Raw genomic sequence first — 15,153 nt, 5'->3', positions numbered from 1 at the left:
TTCAAACAAAAGCAGAAAGAAAAAATCCAGCACCAACACGCTGCCCGCAACACCGCCTCACAATTTGAAAAATCACAGACAAAAATAGAAATAAAAAATTTGGCACCACCTCGCCACCACACCGCCACTACCTTACAATCTGAAATCCACAAACAAAAATGGAAGCAAAAATCAAAAAGCAGGCATAACAAACATCACAACCACCATCTCTTCTGTCACCACACCACGAAAAAACCTCAAACTCGTCGACACCACCCCCATGACCACCTCAGATCCATCATATCATTCAGCAGCAGCGTTCCACGATCGAGTGCAACGGTGGTTCTGTACATGATCATTGCCTTGCGACTGTGTGCATCCTCTGTTGCAAGGCGAGCGTTGCGTCAATCGTATGTAGCGGTTACACGACGTCCTTGAAAGATGAGCGTTGTCAATCACGTGGCATCGCAAGTCTAAAGGGTGGGTGGTAGAGAGAGACTGACGACATCATAGGTATAGAGAGTGTGGGTGGTAGAGAGAGAGGAGACAGTGAAATGAATTAGGGTTTAGAGGGTGCAAATGTGTAGGAATTGATAGGGGGTGCAGTGGAGTGGGGTGTGTAAATTAATTTAATTTTATCATAATATTATTAATATTTAAAAATAATTTTTCATCTAATTTTTGAATAATGAAACTTTCAACTTGATTTTAGAATACTGAATTTTTAAAATGGAGTGTGGCGTAATTACCACACATTCAAATAGACAAAATTGAAATGAGACTCGAAATCTTGGGCTTGAGCCCAAAACCAATACCAATCCAACCCACGTTCCATCTCATAAACCGTGGGCATAAACCCCCTCGTAGATGATAGAACCACTGTTTACTGTTTTTTCTGCAGTCAATCCATTCAAATTCAATGGCAACTGGGAACAAATCGAAGGCAAACAATGACAAGAAAAGGAGGCAATATCTTCCCCACAATGTAAGCTCAACCATAGTAAATAAGCTCTCTTTTCTATGAATTTGTGAAGCTAATTTTGTTCCCCCTATTTCTGTTGAATATTTTAGAGACCAGTGAAAAAAGGTAAATACGCATTACAACCAGGAGTGCAAGGGTTCTTTATAACGTGTGATGGTGGAAGGGAACGCCAAGCCTCAAACGAAGCCATTAATGTTATTGACTCTGTATGTATAATTTTTCATTTGAAAAAAGATAGAGAAAATATATTTTTCGTTTCCATTTGGTGTTAAGATTTAATCTTTGGTCGTTTATATTTTAATTACGGATCTGGGTATTGTAATTCCTCTTTGTACTTGTTAATACATTTAATTGTGGAGTCTGTTTTTTGTTTGTCAATTTCTCTTTATTGAATATGTAGAGTTTTTAATTTTTTAATTTATAGCAGTCTATATGCTGTGTTTGTGTAACTTTAAGATTCATTTACACTGAATTGTGAAGTAGAATGGAAGAGAGAATTTGAGAGTGATAATTCATAAGCAAAAAATTAAAAATAAAAATCTGCAGTCTCTTTTGGTGTTTAATTATTTTACTTTTAACTTCAGCTGTTATCATATGCCATCTATTTATCTTTTAGCTTCAGACCATTTAGTTTGTTTTTTGTAATTTTCTTTGTTGGGAGCTGGAATGAAGTGAAGTCACACATTTTGTTTGTTTTTTGGGACAGTTCTATGAAGAGCTTGTAAGTGGGACAGAGACAACAATCGAACGAGCAGAATTATCTATGAATCCCCTGAATAAAGTAACCAAATTTACATACTCTGATTCCTCGAGCAGTGATGATGATGACAATGATGAAGATTCAGAAGATGATCATGATGAGGACGAAAGCAATGTACGGACAAAGGAGGAAGATAACAAACCTGCTATTGCAACAGGCATTGTTGTAAATAATGAAAATCCTATAAAAGAAGAGTTGGGGAATCAAAGGGAGGATGACACATCGAGTGAGAAGGAAGCACAAGAAAATAAAGAGAAAACTGACGACCAAGAAGTTGAAGCTGTTGAACCATCGGCGAAGAAACAATGTACAGAAAATGATGCATTTAAATGTCGAAATGACATATCTAATAAGATAGAAAAGAAGTCTGTTGATAGGCTTATTGAAGATGAGCTTGCAGAATTGGGAGATAGGAGCAAGGTTAGTTGAAAAACAGTTTTCAGATTGCCATATTTTGATCCTTCGCATACTCACTACAAATTAATGTCATGCCACGTCCTTTATTATCTCATTTCTCATGAAACTATTCATTTCTTGTTCATTGTTTATTTATATCAATGCTCCGGAATTTACCTTTTCTGCATATCTTTTCTAGAAACACAACAATTTCTTTCGTACCCAAAGATTTTGGGTTATTGTTTCTAGAAAGTCAATGATCCTAAGCATATAACTTTTTGTTCTTTATTGGGCATTTTAGTTCATAAAACAATTTTTCTTATAATAGATTTTCATATATGGTGATGTAGTCTTCTCCTGGTCCTGCCTAACTTATTGCTGTTCTCTTCGAAACAGAGGCGCTTCAGCAACCTTGACTCAGGTTGTAATGGTGTTGTCTTTGTACAAATGCGCAAAAGAGATGGAGATCCTAGCCCGAAAGATATTGTCCAACACATGATGACGTCTCTGGCTTCAACTAGGAAACACGTGTCAAGGTTCATTTCTCAACAGCTCTTTTTGTCTAAATTAACCTCTCAAAGAATCGTTTTTACTATTTATTACACTAAAAGAGTCCAACATTCGGCATCTGTGGATTAAGAATATGATGGATTTAACCAGATTTTTGCTAAGAGTGCTTCCAATTGAAATAACATGCTATGCATCTGATGAGGAAATCAGGAGAGCAATCAAACCGGTTATTGAACAGTTTTTTCCCGTAGAAACTCAGAACCCGCTAAAGGTAAATACATTACCATTATGATATTCTTGACATAAAAACATAAAGATGCACACAAATCCTACTTCTACCTGATGGTTTCATTTTAGTTACCAAACTTTTTTTGTTTCAATTCACTCAATCAACTTGTTAATTTACCAAATCAACTTCCATTAGTTATATTAAGCCCTTGTTTGAGCCCCATTCTTGACCAAACAAAGAAAAAAAGTGCATTTTTGAATAGTGTATTGATGAGAAATGTGTGGTTAAAAAAAAAATAAAAAAAATTGGATTTTCGTGTAATATTATTTTAATGAAGAATGTGTGGTTGAAATGTGGTCAAATCACTATTGAATAATATATTTTGATGGGAATAATGGGGTTCAAACAAGGGCTAATGTATTTAAGAGCACTCTTTTCTCCTTTTGCCCTACTTTTGAGGGATTTTTTTTTACATGTATGGATAGATTGCTTTTCGACTATACACTTCATAAATATACGTGGTCTTCTGCTTCTCATTAATTAGATATCGGATTCATAAGATGAAATCCTTCTTGATTTTGAGAGAGAAGGGTATTCTAGTATTTGTAAAGGTGTCTTAACCAATCCATAGATAGATTCATGAAGATAACAAAATTTTAAAAACGAATGGCATTGATTTTGTTCTATGTTGATGTTGTTTGGTCTCATTTATGCAGTTATAAGTTATAACCAGTACAAACTTGAAATAAACCTGGTATTAATAAATATTCTATTGCAGTTCGCAGTACTCTATGATGCTCGTGCAAATACTGGTGTTGACAGAACAAAAATCATCGATGCAGTTGCGAAATCCGTTCCATCAGCCCACAAAGTTGATCTTAGCAACCCAGATGTGAGCATAGTTGTGCAAATTGTTAAGGTAAGAAGAATTTCTGCATAATCTGAACTGAATTGTTATTTTTTTCAATGTCTACAACGTTTATGGTATATACTTTTTATTTGTTTTAGTTGCCTCTTCTCAAGAATCCGGACTAATTACTATGCTTTTGAATTTTGGCATACAAGTAATGCACTAATAAAATAAATAATGAATTGTGCCTTTGAAAAAAGTACTCACTGTACCGGAGCATGTTTATTGAAAGCTTAAAAACAGTGAAGTTACTTTTTGAAGTATTTTTTGCTTTTGAACATGTTTCGAAACGTTACTATTTTCCCATCATGTAAAAAAGTTCCATGCATTGATTGTAAATTTGACTAGTCAAAATTAGTAACTTATTCCGATTATAACTAGTCAAAAAAAATGTTTTAAAATTTATTTTCTTAAAAGTAAACGTATGAGTGTATCTTCCAGTGACTCTATTTTTAAAGAGCATATTCTATTATTTGGAAAACATATATAAATTTAGAGAGTTAAAATTTTGAAGTACTTCAACAAGCTTTTTATATTTAACACTTAATTTTACTTCTCCCATAAAATATTTATTATTTTTATTCTATCTTTTATTTTAACTAGCTTTTCTGTGGGATATTTTATTATTTCCATACATTGAAAATTGAAACACTTGGAATACGTTTAATTATAGAGAGCAAGTTTGGCTCTCCAAACAAACTCTCTTAAGTTAAAATATTAATTTAAAGAGTCTTTTGGAGCATCATTAAGGAGTCGTGTTTAAGGAGTTTCTTGGAAATGCTTTTAAGCTTAGCCAAACATGCTCAACTGATTACTATTCCTCTTGCAGACCATGTGCTTGATTGGGATTGTTGAGAAGTACAAGGAATTGGCCAAGTACAATATCAGAGAGCTCACATCTTCAAAGTAACAAGCTAAGCATTCTTGGGTGTTTGACTGCCTGAATATCCTGGCTATTTTTGTTTCTCCAAATGATGCAAGAACCTTATATGTCAGTTCATGTTTAACTTATTCAGAATCTGAGGAAGCTCGACTAATAGTCGGCTTGTATTCGTGCTTGGTAGTGTTTGTCTTATGGTCTAAGCTTATACGTAAAATTTCACTCCATTTCTTTCTTTAAATGATGCTAGCATTTTATATGTTGGTTCGTGTTTAACTGAGGTCATTAATCTGAGGGAGCGTGGCTATAAATATTTCATGGAATTGTGCTTTGTACAGTTTATGGAAGCTTAATAATTTATTGGAGACATTTATAAGTACTGTTTACCCAGATAAGAAACATAAAGTTAGTGTATAATAAGCAATTAACTAAATTTACTTATTTCTTTTCCTATCAACGTGACGGCTAAAAATGAAAGGTCGAGGAGTTCAACGCCAAGGAAAAAAAAATGGTTGGGGGATAAAAATGTGATGTAGAATTAGTCAAGAAGAAGGAGGAGGAGAAGAAGAAGAGAGGAGAGGAGAGAAGAAACTGGGGGAGAGGAGAGAGATGTGATCTCATCCCACAAAAATATTTTCATTCATCAAAAACTAAACTTTCAATCCCAATTACAATAATATAAATAACAAAATAATAAACTTGGGTTTGGGCCAAACGCATACATAAGCTCAATGAGACATAAAGTCTAAAATAAATAAATAGAAAATAAAACGGCCCAACAATTGGCCCAATATGGCCCAACAACTGGCCCGATGAGCAGGATAATGTCCGCATTAACTCTCCCGGGGTAGGAGAAAAACTCGACCCCGTCAAGGAGATAGATCACGAAAGGCTGTTGTCAATCTCCTGGTCACAAACTGAGCGGCTGAGCAAACTTCTTTTGACGTCTATAGACACGCAAAGGTGGTGATCCGAGTAAGGAAAGATCTTGTTGACTTCTATAATGCTCCAACAAATCAGGATCAAGCTGTTGAAGTGTCTCTTTGGGGATCCAAGTGCAATCAGAATCGGGACGACCCTCCCAACGATCATGGAAGCGCTGAATGTCTCCAACCTTGGTTAATATGGCTTGTGCATCTAGAATAGCATCAATTTTATCTTTATGTGCTGCAGCAGGTGGAATTGGGACAAGGATAACATGTTCAGGCTGAGGGTCCAGAGTTGGAGGTGTGAAATGATCATCAGCGGGGTGAAATTTGTCTTTGTAAGCAACTAAGTCTTCAACATTAAAGGTAGGGTGGTAACCAAAGTGTGACGGTAAGTCAATGACATAAGCATTCGGACCAACACGCTTTAAAATTTTAAAAGGACCAGCACTATGAGCTTGTAATTTGGAAGCAAGCCCAGATAGACGTCGTTCTGGTCTAATTCGAATCATAACATAATCCCTAACATTAAATTCAACGTGGCATTTGTACAAATCAGCTCGAAATTTATATAATGCATTACTTGCTTCCAGATGTTTATTGATCTCAATATGCAAATCACGTAGATATTGTGCAAAAGACTCAGCTGACACAGACACACTAGTATGTGGAGACATGGAAAGAAGGTCTAACGGCTTTCTAGGCTTAAAACCATGAATTACCTCAAAAGGACTCATATCTATTGACCGATTCACTGAACTGTTATATACAAGTTGGGCAGTAGGAAGAATTAAGTCCGAATTCCTACTATTTTCCTGGACTAGACACCTTAATAGATTACCAAGACTGCAGTTAACAATTTCGGTTTGACCGTCCGTTTTTGGGTGGTATGCAGTACAGAATTTCAGTTTATTGCCAACCATACTCCATAAGGTTCGTCAAAAATGGCTAGTGAAACGAATATCTCTATCCGAGACAATGGTCTTAGGGAGGCCATACAGCTTGACGATCTCATGAAAGTATAACTTAGCAACCTTAGATGTATCGGAAGTCTTGTTACATGGAATAAAGTGTGCCATTTTCGAGAAGCGATCTATGACAATGAAAATGGAGTCGTGTTTTTTTGGAGTACGTGGCAACCCTAGAATGAAATCTATTCTAATGTCTTGCCAAGGACAACTAGGAACGGGAAGAGGCGTGTAGAGGCCTGTGTTCTGCCTCTTTTGCTTAGAATGCTGACAGGTGTTGCACGCGCCATCAATCTTGGCCACGTCTGTCTTTAAATTGGGCCAATAGAATTGGCGTTCAATCTCCTCTATGGTCTTATCACACCCAAAGTGTCCAGCCAACCCGCCAGCATGACTTTCTCACACTATAAAGTCTCGCATTGAAGTCCTCGGGATGCACAACTTATTGGATTGAAAAAGATTGCCCTCTTCCAAACGGAAACCATCAGTGGTGTCCAACTCCCCATTTTGCAAAGCAAGAAAAATGTCTCTAAAATCGAGACATGACTCGTACTCTTCCTTAAGTCTTTCAAACCCTATGACCTTAACACTCATGATGGACAACAAGGAGATGCGATGGCTTAAAGCGTCAGCAGCTCAGTTTTAAACACCCTTTTTATGCTTTAAGACAAAAGAATATGCTTGCAAATATTCGATCCAGCGGCCATGCCTAGAATTCAATCGTCTCTGGGAATGAAGGAAACGAAGGGCCTCATGGTCCGAAAAGAGGACAAATTCGTGGGGTAATAAGTAATGATGCCAATAGCGCAAGGCTTGTACGACTGCGTACAATTCCTTATCATAAGTCGAGTACCGTTGCTTGGCATCATGTAATTTCTCACTAAAATAAGCAATAGGGTGGCGTTCTTGACTCAAGACTCCACCTAATCCTACCCCCGACGCATCACATTTGACCTCAAAAACTTTGAAAAAATCTGGGAGTCGCATGACAGGAGTCTCTGTCATTCGCCTTTTGATTAACTGAAAGGCCTTGGCCGCTTCCTGCGTCCAGTGAAATTCTCCTCTCTTCATACACTCTGTGATAGGAGCCATGATCGTACTAAACCCCTTGATGAAATGACGATAAAAGGTAGCTAAACCATAAAAACTCTTAACATCATGTATATTCTTGGGGTCAAGCAACTCAACAATTGCGCGAATCTTCACAGGATCAGTAGATACTCCCGTAGTGAAAACAACGAATCTGAGAAACACAACTGTATCCGTGAAGAAAGAACATTTCTTCACATTGACATACAAGCTCGTTGCACGCAGTGTAGAGCAAACTTGCGTAAGATGATCTCGATGTCGTTCTGTTGTTTTGCTGTACACGAAGATGTCATCAAAGTATACAACAATGAATATGCACATGAAAGGCCGAAGGGCTTGTGTCATCACCCTCATAAAAGTACTTGGAGCATTGGTTAGTCCAAAGGGCATTACCAACCACTTGTTTAGACCATATTTCGTTTTAAATGCAATTTTCCACTCGTCTCCTAGGCAGATCCGAATCTAATGATACCCACTCTTCAAATCGATTTTGAAAAAGATTGTGGCACCGGCCATCATATCTAGTATATCATCAAGTCGAGAGATGGGAAAACGATACTTAACAGTAATCTTATTGATAGCGCGACTATCAACACTCATCTTCCAAGAACCATCCTTCTTAGGTGTGAGAATGGCAGGAACTGCATAAAGGCTTAAGCTTTCACGGATGAAGCCTTTGTGAAGGAGTTCACCCACTTGTCTTTGGAGCTCAGCATGTTCAGCAGGATTCATTCTAGAGTGAGGCAAATTTGGGAGAGACGAACTTGGAACCAGATCTATAGCATGTTGGATATCCCGTAAGGGAGGCACTAAATTAGGGAGGTCGTCAGGAAATACATCCTTAAATTCCTGAAGGAGTGATGGGCTTCAGTAGGGGTTGCTGGTGGAGAATCGGACGAGACTTCCATAACAATCACAACAAATACGATTGAGTCATTTACGATTGTTCGTTCAAATTCTGTAGGGCTAATTACATGTAATCCTTTCCTCTAGACAATTTTTTTGGCTTGGTGTAAGTCAACAGATTTTGGTGGTAAAGGATTAAGGTGAATCTTCTTCCCATTAAATATAAAGGAACATGAATTTGATCGCCCATGGATAGTTACATCCAGATCGAACAACCAAGGTCGACCAAGAATGACATGTCCGACATCCATAGGGATGACGTCACACCATATATGATTCTTATACTCAAGGAATTGGATAGGCACCAGACAACGCTCTTTCACAACTATAGAAGAAGTGTCAACCCAAGAGACATTGTACGATTTGGGGTGCGGGGATTGATTTCAACCTAAGACGGGACACAGTGGTCACAGAGACCGCGTTAATACAACTCTCACTGTCAACAATAATCTTACAACCCTTATCGTTGATCTTGATGTAAGTATGAAAAATAGCATGACGGTACCAATCATCGACATCCTTAAGTTGGGTAAAGATACAACGTACAACACTCAACCGAGAGGTGTCGGGGACCAGGGAAGCAGGACCTAGACCTACAGGAAGGGCACGAAGGCAACCTAAGATGGAATCCTCATTATCACCCAAATCGTCAAACTCTTCAAAGTTAGGCTCATAGACTTGGTCTTCTAAAGTTTCATCAACGACATCCTTACGCTCGTCAATAACTAAGGCTCGACTCCGACATCTAGAGGAGATATGGCCGAAGCCCTTACAATTGAAGCATTGCAAACGAGAAGAAGTTCTTGAAGTTTCAGGAACTTTACCTTTATTGTCTAAAGAAGGGAGTGCGTTAGACGATGGAGGTCCTAGAAGAGATTTGGCAGTAGGGGGTGGTGCCGATGAGATGGATGTATGGTTATCACTACGCCTTCCATACGGAGTCTTAGTAATTGACTCGTAATCTCGAACCAAGGAATAAGTGTGATCGAGAGTGGTAACACCTCGCAGGACAAGCTCACGCTGAAGATCGTCTCTCAGGCCCTGTATGAACCTACTTAAAGTCATAGCTTCATCCTCAACAATGTGGCATTGCATTTGAAGCTCATCAAATTGGGTAACATAGTCAGTCACTGGACGGTTTCCTTGTGTGAGGATATTCCACTGGTCCAACAAGTTGCTCCTATAAGAGTAGGTTAAATACTTCTCTTGAAGGCGACGCTTTATTTCCTCCCAACTTCCAACGGGAGGTGCATGACGCCTCTAAAAAAGGTCCTCAATGCTTTCCCAAAAGAGTTGGGCAGTACTAGTTAATTTCAAACTGTCAAATTGAACTCTTCAGTCCTCTGGAACTCCATACCATGAAAAGAAACGATCCATGTCTTTAATCCATTGTGTAAAAACTCTGGGATCTAAACAGTCATCGAAAGTAGGAGCATCTAATTTGATGTTTCAAAAGTAACGCTCCTCATAACGAGGAGGTGAATGAGTACCATAATGGCCATGGTCTAGTTCATGATTGCGCTCATGTTCCCCATTCCTTCGTCTGCCGGCCCCCATGTCGACGAGGATAGGGTATGTTATGAGACGCTTCAGAGTTATCAGCGTTGGTTGAGGGAGGGGTTTGTTCTAAATTGTTCACCCTAGTAGCAAGTTCTCTACTCTCTTTACGAGTAGCAGTCACCTCGATTTGGACGGTTGCTAATTAAATCTGTAGTTGAGCTAATTGTCGCGTAAGTGCATCAAATTGAGAAGGGTTTATGGTCACAGTATTGGAATTGGGTATGACAAAATGACCACTACGCAAATGCATGCAACGTAACGCTAGCTAAATGCAGTTAATGACGAGATCAACAAACAACTAGTTCAAGAAATGAAAATAACAACTTGAGCATTTAAGTTTTAACCCTTTTTTTTGTAAATAAAATTTTGGAGATTATGAAAATCCAAATATGTCAAGCAGGTACTACTGATCTATGTAAAATAACAAAGCGAGGGACAAACACTAGTTAACAACTTAAACACGTAAAATAAATATGGTAGAAGCGGATAAAATAAATATGGGAAAAGTGGAAATATAGCAAGTCAGAAAGTTAGCATGTCTAAGAGTTTAATCGCGTGAATTTTATATATGGACTGCAGCACAAATGTTAATCGATACTATTCAAGATAAACAGCAATATAACTGAGGATGAATTAAAACAATGACTTCCCTTTTGTTCGTTTGAAGAAGTTGTGCTCAATCAACTGGAATGAAAGAGGTACCTGAAAAATGGTGTTAGAAAAATAATAATAATAATAATAATAAATTTGACTTTCTCTTTTTTGTCTGTTTGTCTGTCTGTCTCTTTTTTTTACTTTCTCTTTTCTGACTTGTATATTTTAAAAATCGAATAAGCAAATTGATTACAAATCAAGGTCCAAACTAATAGAGGCCCAAAACATACACTACCATACATTACACATGGCCCAACATTAATAAAGTAGAGGCAAAGACCAAAGGGGATTTCGGTCCAGAGAAGGACTCAAACAACAATCTAGTCGCTTCTGTGGAGGCGAGTTCGAAGGTCGAAGCGCCTGTGCCTTTGAGTACTGGAGGAGAAATTGTGGTGGCCTCACTATTGTGGAAGTGGTCGGCAAGGAGAAGTTCGGTTCACCTGTGTTCTGACGTGATTGGTTTGCTGGTTAGTGGTAAGATTGTATGGAAATGGTGCCTGGTTTTGTAGTTTATGGTCCGTTGATTGTGGGTAGCTGTTGGATTATTAGAGTGCCCGGTGGCTCTCGGCCAGTAGTGTTGGGTTACTGTATATGTTGGATTTGTTGATGGTCGGAGAGGTTCAAGAACGACTGTTGATTTTGGGTGTGACTAGCGTTGCTCGAGATGGTGCAAGGAAGAAGACTGATGATTTGGGTCGGCTTGAATTTTCCGCGTATGGGTTTGATTTTTTTATTTTTTTTAATTTATTGTGGGCGGTTATTTTCTTGTGTGGTTATTGGAATTACGTAGTTGGGAATTATAGGTGGTGGTGGATTGATATTTGGCAGTTACAGGCAGGAGGTTACGATTGTGGTAGGACGGGTGATTTCTCTATAGGCGAGATGGGTTCTGTTGGATTTGTATGGGTTTCTTGCAGACGTGTGAAGGTTACTTGTGGGCTGGGGATTTGCATATTGAGTGTTTCAGGGGAATTGGTGGTGGATAGGAACGGACGCAAAGGAGGCGGAGGTGGTGGCTGGATTCTACAGCAACGAATTTGAAGTTTTCATTTTAAATAGGATGATACTGGTTATGGTTGGTGTTCTATGAATTACAGGTAGGAGAACTTTTCGATAGTAGATGAGATACCTAAAATCATAGTTATTAAAATCGGTCCGGCCCGGAGAGTCGGCCCGGTAAACCGGTGACCCGGGCCCTTGGCCGGGCCGGACCAGCTAATTTTAAATAGTTGCAAGTGGCCCTGGTCAAAATTAGGATTCGACCGGGCCAATGGGCTGTTTTTGAATATTTTTGGGCCAGTTCGATCCAGTTGATTTTTAAACTAAATTTCAAAACTTTTGTACATTGAAATTGTAGGTACCAAAGATTTGAACCCTTGACCTTTAAGTAAGTAGAACACAACCTTACCACTAGTGCAAGCAACACTTTATCATCTTTTGTTTAATAAATTATATCTAACTTATGAATAATTTGCTATTTTTAGAAACTTTTTTAAAGCAAATAATTATTTTATATACTTATTTTTTTTGAAAAAAATTAATTCTAACTAAGATAAATTGAATAGATAATACACAAATTTTTTGTCAATAACTAATAAATAATTTGTAAATCACAAAAAGGGAAAAATATATTTTTTAATATAAAATACAAAATTTAACCGTTATCATTGATAAATGAGTTCAAAAAATTATTAATTTAAATGTATAGAAAAATTAGTGACAAAGAACTTAAAAACTTTAATTTTGTCTCAAACAAAAAAATAAAAAATAAAAAATTATACTTTAAAAATTATTAAATTATTTTTAAGTAATGACACACTGGTCCGACCACCGGCTCACCGGTCCAACCAGTAACCCAGTGACCCGGTACCTTGACCAGGTCGATATCCGAGTCGGATCTGATAACTATGCCTAAAATACTTCCCAAGTTTAGCTCTGATACCAAGAATTGATGTAGAATTAGTCAGAAAGAAGAAGAAGGAGGAGGAGGAGGAGGAGGAGAGGAGAAACTGGGGAAGAGGAGAGAGATGTGATCACAACCCACGAAAATATTTTCATTCATCAAAAACTAAACTTTCAATCCCAATTACAATAATATAAATAACAAAATAATAAACTTGGACTTGGGCAAAACACATATACAAGTCCAATGAGACATAAAGTCTAATATAAATAAATAGAAAATAAAATGGCCCAACAACTGACCCGATGAGCAGGATGATGTCCTGGCCCGATAAGTAGGATGATGTTCGCATCAAAATGCATTTGAAGTCATATGTTGGGAACGGTAGTTAAAATATATTCTTATTTGTTGTATTACATTTTAATTGCACTTAAAATCGTCATTTTTTTTTTTAATTATAGTACTTATATCATCAACTTTTTTTTCCGCACTTTTATCATTGACATTTTGTTATATGTTGTCCCTGATGATGATTCATTGGTTCCCATCTGAAAATTTTCATCTGGGAGGTGTAAAATGATGTATTTACTTGTCAAATTTAAAAGTAATAATAAATACAAAATACAGAAAATATATTGTCAGAAATTATCATTAAGTACGAGATATGTTAATTAATTAACGGATTCAGAAAGGAATTCGATGAAAAAAAGTTAGAGACATAAGTCCTATAATGAGCAAATGTTAAGAACTTTTAGTTTAATTAAAATATGGTGCAAATACGATGTAAAAATAATTATCTTATGTAGGGTTGACAAAGACTTATGACAAATAAAATTGACAAATAATACTTTTGACAAATAAAATTGATAAATAATCTTGACCGATCATAGAAACTAATCTAACCATTTAAATAGATCTCAATAACACCTTTTAAACCCTACACTGGTCCTGATCTGGTGGAGATTAAATGTTTGTTTGGTAGAAATTTTGATAATTGATTTTTTTACCGTTAGAGATAAAATGAGTTCTACTTGTAAGAGGAAAATTCAAAAATGACAGCCGAAATAGTGAAATAACAGTCAAAAAATTGATTTTAATTGGCTTAAAATCTGTATCAAACAAGCTCTAAAATTAGATTATTTAGTAGATTATAATAGAAATTTTTGAAATGTGTGGTTGAAATGATGTGGAACCCATGAAAGATGCAGTTAATATTAATTATTTAACTTTGACTTAGATTAAAATCAGATTTTAATCCAAACCAAACAAACGCTATTAATCCCTAAATTTTCTACGCCCACTCTCCCTCAATGGTGCATCCCTCGATTTTATCCTCCCCGGCTTCCCTCTCCTCAAACAGAGCTGTTTATTTGTGATATGATTGTTGTTTTGAGAATAATAAATAAATTAAGATGCTGATAAAATTGTAGCAAGTTCTTTGATCTTCTAATGGATAATAAGCAGCTATTATTTGCATTAATGGCCTAGGAAAAATAGTATTGTTGCTCTTATGCACTCAATGTACTGCATAAGCCGCTATAAAACAGGTTTAAAGAACCAAATTTCATTTCTGTGCTGCTACATAATTTGACTACTTCAAATAATCTTAAAATTTTGTAAAGAAATAGCCATTTCTCTGCATGCAAATTCTACTGCCTTTCTTAATCGCCTCTCTATATTTTCTAAATCTTTATAAAGTAATAGAAATCGAAATTTTCCCGTGGTAGAACTAGTTTGTGGATATCTAGAGATAAATATTTTTGTGAAAACTTCAAACAGTGGTGTTGTCTAAGAGTAATTAATAAATAGTTATTGGTATTTATTTATTCTTTATAACACCAAATTAATTACTCTATGCTAGTGTTTATCTATTCTTGATGATACCAAATTAAGTGCATGGTCGTTTTCATTCGTTATCATTGTTGTCTAATAGTAATAATTATTGGTATTTATCTATTAATATTCCTGATAATATCAAATTAATTGCGTCGTTGTCATGGTTGTTTAAGAGTAATAATTGTAAGTATTTATCTATTCTTGATAATACCAAATTAAAATACAAAAAGTTTGATAACGTTTTTGATACAAAAAGGTTTAGCAAATTTTAATGAAAGAAACATTTTACATATCTTGGCAATCTCGACAATTCCAATAATTAAAATACAAGTAATTGACAACATTTTTATGATGACATAGAATTAGATATCGAAAAAGTACCAGGTTTTATTCAATATATATATAGACACACTGGGGAACCTAAATGGCCCCCACAGAAGATCACAAAGTTGACATATTCCATTTCCACCACGTACAGGAGAAGATGTCAAGGGTCCTATTCATACAGGAACAAATGAATGGTCATTATGGTCTGCTGTATCATGATTTAGATTTTAGTACATGAAATTATGATCAAGCTGATATCGAAATCAGTTTTCAATCTCATGCTGATGGCGATAGAAAACCACTTGATGGTTGGGGGGGGGGGGGGGGGGGGGGCCGGG

The 15,153-nt window shown here is 36.6% G+C and overlaps 1 protein-coding gene across 2 annotated transcripts; it reads left to right on the top strand.

The window, feature by feature from the left end:
• Window positions 1-809: 809 nt before the first annotated feature.
• LOC111411894 (THUMP domain-containing protein 1 homolog) lies at window positions 810-4,905 on the top strand. 2 transcript variants are annotated; one of them, XM_023042550.1, is made up of 7 exons: window positions 813-964; window positions 1,051-1,167; window positions 1,668-2,141; window positions 2,514-2,653; window positions 2,778-2,898; window positions 3,635-3,775; window positions 4,596-4,905. In XM_023042550.1, the coding sequence occupies exons 1-7, from the start codon at window positions 899-901 to the stop codon at window positions 4,674-4,676; spliced, it is 1,140 nt and encodes a 379-aa protein (XP_022898318.1). In that variant the 5' UTR covers window positions 813-898; the 3' UTR covers window positions 4,677-4,905. The 2 variants fall into 2 exon arrangements, with proteins under 2 accessions (XP_022898319.1, XP_022898318.1); XM_023042551.1 differs by lacking the exon at window positions 2,778-2,898 and having other exon boundaries at window positions 810-964.
• Window positions 4,906-15,153: the final 10,248 nt, after the last annotated feature.

This window comes from Olea europaea, chromosome 16 (genome assembly GCF_002742605.1).
Source record: "Olea europaea var. sylvestris chromosome 16, O_europaea_v1, whole genome shotgun sequence".
Taxonomy (NCBI): domain Eukaryota; kingdom Viridiplantae; phylum Streptophyta; class Magnoliopsida; order Lamiales; family Oleaceae; genus Olea; species Olea europaea.
This window is presented reverse-complemented; position numbering and strand designations above follow the sequence as displayed.

Excerpts from the sequence above, each read along its gene's own strand:
- LOC111411894 (XM_023042550.1), top strand. The coding sequence starts at position 899 with ATGGCAACTGGGAACAAATCGAAGGCAAACAATGACAAGAAAAGGAGG. Across the intron at positions 2,899-3,634 it reads AAACTCAGAACCCGCTAAAG|TTCGCAGTACTCTATGATGC; the intron begins GTAAATACATTA and ends ATTCTATTGCAG. Across the intron at positions 3,776-4,595 it reads TAGTTGTGCAAATTGTTAAG|ACCATGTGCTTGATTGGGAT; the intron begins GTAAGAAGAATT and ends TTCCTCTTGCAG.